Raw genomic sequence first — 6,000 nt, 5'->3', positions numbered from 1 at the left:
AAATACAACACACTTAATGAGGGTTAAATGTTATATTGAAACAAATTCAAAGCTTTATGTGGAAATTATTTTCATAGGAATACTTGTAAAAATGTAAAGACAATACACAATAGCACATACTTCCTTTACATGGTTTGTTTAAATCTAAGAAAAAAAACAAAGGCACTGAAAACTGTTGAGATGCTAATTTGAGCACACCGGAAAAGCTGAGCACAATATGCCGCGCTTTGGTTTTGCTCTGACCGGCACAGCCAATTGGACGAATTCATAATTTGATTTTTGGTGTGGATTGTTATGTGAGTGTATTTACCCTCCTGTTTACACATCAATAAAACATATATGCACTCTCCCGCACACTTCCTAGGGACAATCACCTGAAAAACATTAATTACAACTTTGGAACTGCCAAGTTTGCCTAATACGGTATCGGCATCCATTCAGTGTTACTAACGGATTTTATGAAAGTTCAATGAAGTTTTAGAACTGGGAAATTTCCCACGGAAAAACAAAGCGTTGGAAAACCTTCCCACGAGGGGAGCGGTTACCCCGCGGGCTGCCACTGCGCCGGGGCAGTGTCGCGCCCTCCTGCCCTCTGACCCCTCCCACGGGCTCTGTAGCGGGGGGGAGGGGGGGGAGGGGGTCCACTAGAGAGCGCTGTGGCACAACCCGCAGTGGTCGCGGCCTGCTCCAGGCCCTGCGCGGTTGCCCCACCTTGGCACCCGGAAGTGCTTTCGCCGGAACCGGAAGTGGAAGCAAAGGCGTCCGAGTCGGCGGTTGCTTCCCGGAAACGAGGTCCGGCGACAGCCGTTGCCATGTGCGAGTCGGAGGAGGCCGCGGTTGCGGCCGAGGTTACCATCGGTGCCACCGTCCCCACGGGCTTCGAGCTGACGGCGGCCGCCGAGGTGGAGGAGAAGCTGGGCTCGCGGTGCAGCGTGCGCCGCGACCGCGGCAAGATCTACTTCACCGTCGCCGCCGAGGCCCTGGCGAAGGTGCACGGGGAGGAGGGAGGGGCAGAGCCATCAGGCGGCGGGTCGCGGCTCTGCCTCAGCCCGCGCTGTCGCCGCCGCGAGATCCCCGCCCGTGAGCATCTCCGCGCCCGCCACTGCGGCTGGGGCCGGTCTCCATGGAAACCCCGGCCCCGCGCTGCTCTCAGGGTCTCCATGGAAACCGGCCGGGGCCGAATCCGGCTGGATCCACCATTTCGCCCGGCCCTGTCCTAGGCCTACACCCACCAAGTAGGGACCTAACTGAACCTTGGTGGAGGCTCACAGTGCAGCGGGACTTCAATGTCACTCGTATCACCATGCTCCTCCCTCGCTGCCACGGAGTGGCCGAGGGACAATTGATGGTGAGGGAGGTTTTTGCCTCACCATTCAGCCCCTGGGTGGGTGTGGGGCGAGCGTGAGATTAAAGACACTGCTGCGCTGCAAGCTTCCACCATGGTTTAGATAGACCCTGAAGTATAAGCCTTCCTTAAGGAAGAGACCACTGAGGACATAGCAGTTGATTCCTTGGGATAAATAAGCATAAAGGTGAGGGTGGTACGTTCAGAACGAGTGCACCAAGTGGGGGGACACAGGTCTGTTTCTTGACCCTGGCCAAGGCCCGCCACAAAAATGCTGTACACCTGGCTTAGAAAGGGAGGCCACTGGATAGGCAACAACTGATTGCCTGGGACAGCTAAAGACATAATAGGGATGGAAACAATAGACAGAGGTTTAAAACCAGTGTGCCAAGGGCCAACACGGAGCAGAGCACGCTGGACTGTGTGACACAGGAGACTGGGTGAGATGGACCCAGTCTGACCCGGGAAATGCCAATTCTCATGTTCTTATGGCTGCATTTCCTGGCAAGCTGCAAGAGGCAGCCTGTTCAGACCCAGAGACTTGCATATGTCACAATGCTGGGAGAGGCAAGACTTAGGATAAGATCTTTTATTGGACCAGCTGCACAGTTGGGAGAGAGTTAGACCAGCTTTCCAATGCAGGACATTCTTCGTCAGGTCTGAGCAGTAAAAGCTGGTACAACATGCAGCACAGACCTAAGGAAAAATGTCCAGCATTTCATGACATGCAGAGGTCTCTAGGTTTGAACAGGCTGGCTCTTAAATAGCAAGCTATACAACTTCTAAGCATCTCTTTTAAAAAAAAAAAAAAACCCACAAAACTATCCTGATTCTTTGTCTTCACTTGACCTTTTTACCTAAAAACAAAAGGCTGTAGAAAATTGCAAATAACTGTAAGCCTCCCAATTATTGGCAAATTATTCTTGTTATAAATAACAATTTATGTTTTATATGCACATTTACATACAATTTTATGTATAAATATGTTTTGAACAATTTGTCTCTGCCACTATTCAAGAGCTGAGTTCAGGTTGGTTTGGGTTTGGGTTTGGTTTTTTTTGGGGGGGCGGGGGGTTTATAACACTAGATGAAGTCAAAAGCAAAAGAACTTTAAGAAAAGGAATTACTCTCCTTGTTCTACTTCAGTCTTGGTGACCACACGTGCTAAAGAGAAGCTAGGTGTGTACACACAAAAAGGTGTGAAAAAGAAACCAGAAGCTTATCTCTGTACTATTAAAGAATTCAGAATTCAGTGAGGTATAGGTATCCAGCTATCTTAATTTGAAATGTAACTGAATGAAATTTTAATTACAGGTATTTACAAATACCAGGAACATGCCACTTTTGTTTCCATTTTTTTTAGGTTCATCAGTTAAGATCGGTGGATAACTTATTTGTTGTTGTGAAAGAGTTTACAGATTACCAGTTTAAAGAAACCAAGGTGAGCTAACTTTGTACCTGGATTTTCAGTCAGGTGTGATTTTTTTTATTTTATTTTTTTAATTATTACTGAGAACAGAATTCCTGAAAGATTATGTGTGGAGTTTATTTTTTGTTTTGTTTTAATGTAAAATTAGACTTAGAAGTCTTCTGGGCAGAATTATTTTTTATTCTCCCCCCCTCCCCCCACTTGCCAGATTTCTCTTAAACATTTGTTCAAATCAAAGGACAACATACAGTGTAGCACATATGTGCAACAATGCAGTGTAGAACATACCAGTTGCACATGTTGCTTAGGAATATCCAGATGTGGAGAAAATGGGATGCTGCAGCTTGTATGGAGGTGACCAGAATATACTATGTCCTTAGTCTTTTAAATTAACGTGAACCATAAAATCTACCAAGATTAATTATTAAGTATTCTGGTACTCCTGGGACTCTTAGGCCAGATCCAGACATGTGCAGTTTGTGGCACCGCAAACCACACGTTGCATATTATGCTGTGCATGGTGCCTGCTAATTATTAGTGCTGGGGCAAAATTTACTATCAGGATTTCCAGGTAGCAAAAAAAAAAAAAAATCCCTGGAAAAAAAAGCAGCACAAAGCATGCCAAAGTTTCTATCTATGTGCCAGGAGAAACGCAGAGATGGGAGAGCTGCAGCGCACAGCCCTGCTTGTGTGTTTTGCAATGGTACACACTGTCCCACTGCTCCATGTGATGCAGGGGTAACAGGCATCCCCCACGCTGAAGCACCCTGTGCCCCCGCCACCTGGGGAGTGGGCTGCCTGCTTCCGTCTCAGTGCACTGGGGAGCCCCTGCCCCGAGACACCCTGCACCCCAGCCAGCCACTCCTTGCTCATTGGGGCACAGCATGCCTCCAGGCAGGGGAGCAAATAGTCCAGGACTGCCTGCTCCCTCATCTCCATGTGCTACTCCCCAGCTGGCTGGGGTACAGGGTGCCTCAGTATAGGTGGATGCTTACTGGCTAACCCCTGGCAGAGGCAGCCAGTACCCTAGCCAGCCCCTGCTGCAGCACATGGAGTAGTGGAACAACTTTGTGCCGTTACCATTTGTGCTGCTGCAAATGCACGCCCCTGCTCACGTGGATGTGGCCTTAGACTACAGTTCCATTCTAGGTTTAAACAAAAACTATATCTGGTTGGTGAGGTGATTTTAGAAACGGGAAGGCTTACCATTAAAAGAATGCCAAACAGAATGACTTTTTTGAATCTTTTAAAGGAAGAGTCTCTAAAGGATTTGGAAGACCTGGTTAAACATCTGCCTTGGACAGACCCTTTGAAAGTATGGAAGCTAAACACCAACCTAAAGAAGAAAAAGACAAAACGTAAAAAACAGAACCCACAGGGTAGTGCAAGCAAAGAAAACTTGAGTGATGGAGAAGGGGAGGAGAAAACAGATACAAAAGATGCTGATAAGGAGTCAGATGATCAGGCACAAAATGCTTTAGGTTTGGAATCTACTGGCAGACAGGAGACCCAGGCTATTATCTCGGTAGATAACGGTGAACAATCTGGTGCTAAAGATGAATTTCTCACAACTGCTGGAAGTGAAAATGGAGCTGGTGACTGCAAGGAATCTGAAAATGAAGCCCCAGTGCTGAAGTTCCGCGTTACATGCAATAGAGCTGGTGACAAACATAATTTTACATCAAATGATGCAGCAAGAGACTTTGGCGGAGCAGTGCAAGAACATTTCCAGTGGAAGGCTGACATGACCAACTTTGATGTGGAGGTATTACACACCAGACTTCAGAAATACCCACTTACGTGTAGTTACTTGCTTAGCTTAAATGGAGGTGCTGCTGTATGTTGTGGCATTAATGCATCTTGGTTTAATCCAATGTGTTTTATAGCTGTATGATATTGTTCAATCACAGACCTGCTTTTCAGTTACTGGTATGGCATGTTCATGCATACTTGACCAGAATAGAAGGCAGTGAGCAGTTATTTTTAATATAAAGTTTCTCATTTATGGGGAGGGTGAAGATTAGTAAAGGAGATCCAGCAGGCTTTTGTATGGAGGAAAAGCTGACAGATACAGTGAATTTGTCTCGTGAATCTCTTGGTGTCCAGCTCAGAATTGTTAAGGACAGTTTTCAGTGCTGTCTGTAGTTTTCTCTGTAGTTCAGAGAACCAGAACTAGTGGTATTTATTGCCAGTCTGATGTCCTAGGACTATGATGATTTACCCTGTTTCCTTTTCCTATCTATAAGCTTAGGACAGCAGAGAGAGAATGTGTAGCTTAATGTTTAGGACACTTTGGAAAATAGGGGTGTAGAAAACATACCATGTCTGAGGAAAAAATTAGACTCAGTTCCTGAAATGTTATTTACTGCAAAACTTTTTTTCCTAAGAACATGTAGGGCTTCATGAATGCATTCAGTTGTTCAAAATTCATTCCAGGTTCTCCTGAACATTCATAATAATGAAGTCATTGTGGGTATTGCATTAACTGAAGAGAGTCTTCACAGAAGAAATATTACACATTTTGGACCCACAACTCTTCGATCTACTCTTGCCTATGGGATGCTCAGGTCAGTACAGGTAGTTATAGTTTATTTCTAAATTCCCATGTAATATTCTGGAAACTAAATCCAGTTAGCCCTGATACACGCACATACTTCTTGTTGGGGGGGGGGTGTGGTTGGGGTTGTTTTCTTGGTCATTTTTTCCCGATTAGCCGTTTTTATTAACTTTAAATAATAAGCTCAAATATCACAAATATTTTGTAGTTACTAATAGTCACAATGATGGGTTTGATGGTTTCTTAACCATAAGGCCAGACAAGTATATGTTTTGCATTAACCATAACAATTTTCAAACATTTTTATGCCATCCATCAAAATATTTTAATATTTCTCCATCAGTGGGTGCTTCTACACGAAATGGTATGTCGTTGTAGCAAAGCCGATTCTATGTCACCATAGTGATGCACTCCCTTGCTATTGTGTGTTGCTATGGTGAAGTAGCAACTAAAAATAACTGTGCTGGTGGCATAGTGCAGTAACAGCTGTTACTGTGCTGTCATTTAGTACTTCCTTTAAATGATGGCACAGAAACAGTGGCACCATAGGGGCACATGCCCACTGTGTATAAAACCTGAACATTAGCAACCATTTGTAAACAAAGTCTGCTCTTGTAGGAATGGTAGAATTTGAATAATTTAAATAGTAGTTTAGTTTAACTTCTCTGT

At 45.1% G+C, this 6,000-nt stretch overlaps 1 protein-coding gene across 1 annotated transcript in view; it reads left to right on the top strand.

Moving 5' to 3' along the window:
- The first annotated feature begins 744 nt into the window (after nt 1–744).
- The window catches only part of THUMPD3 (THUMP domain 3 tRNA guanosine methyltransferase), a 9,756-nt gene continuing 4,500 nt past the window's right edge, over nt 745–6,000 (top strand). Inside the window, exons 1-4 of the mRNA XM_090021863.1 lie at nt 745–989; nt 2,709–2,786; nt 4,027–4,539; nt 5,211–5,341. Coding sequence (XP_089877989.1) covers nt 813–989; nt 2,709–2,786; nt 4,027–4,539; nt 5,211–5,341 — 899 coding nt within the window. The 5' untranslated portion in view covers nt 745–812. The remainder of the gene's footprint in view (nt 990–2,708; nt 2,787–4,026; nt 4,540–5,210; nt 5,342–6,000) is intronic.

The sequence above is a fragment of the Crocodylus siamensis genome, chromosome 11 (assembly GCF_052110815.1).
Source record: "Crocodylus siamensis isolate JL-2025a chromosome 11, ASM5211081v1, whole genome shotgun sequence".
NCBI lineage: Eukaryota > Metazoa > Chordata > Crocodylia > Crocodylidae > Crocodylus > Crocodylus siamensis.
The sequence above is the reverse complement of the archived record's forward strand: the minus strand, read 5'-3'. Positions and strand labels throughout refer to the sequence as shown.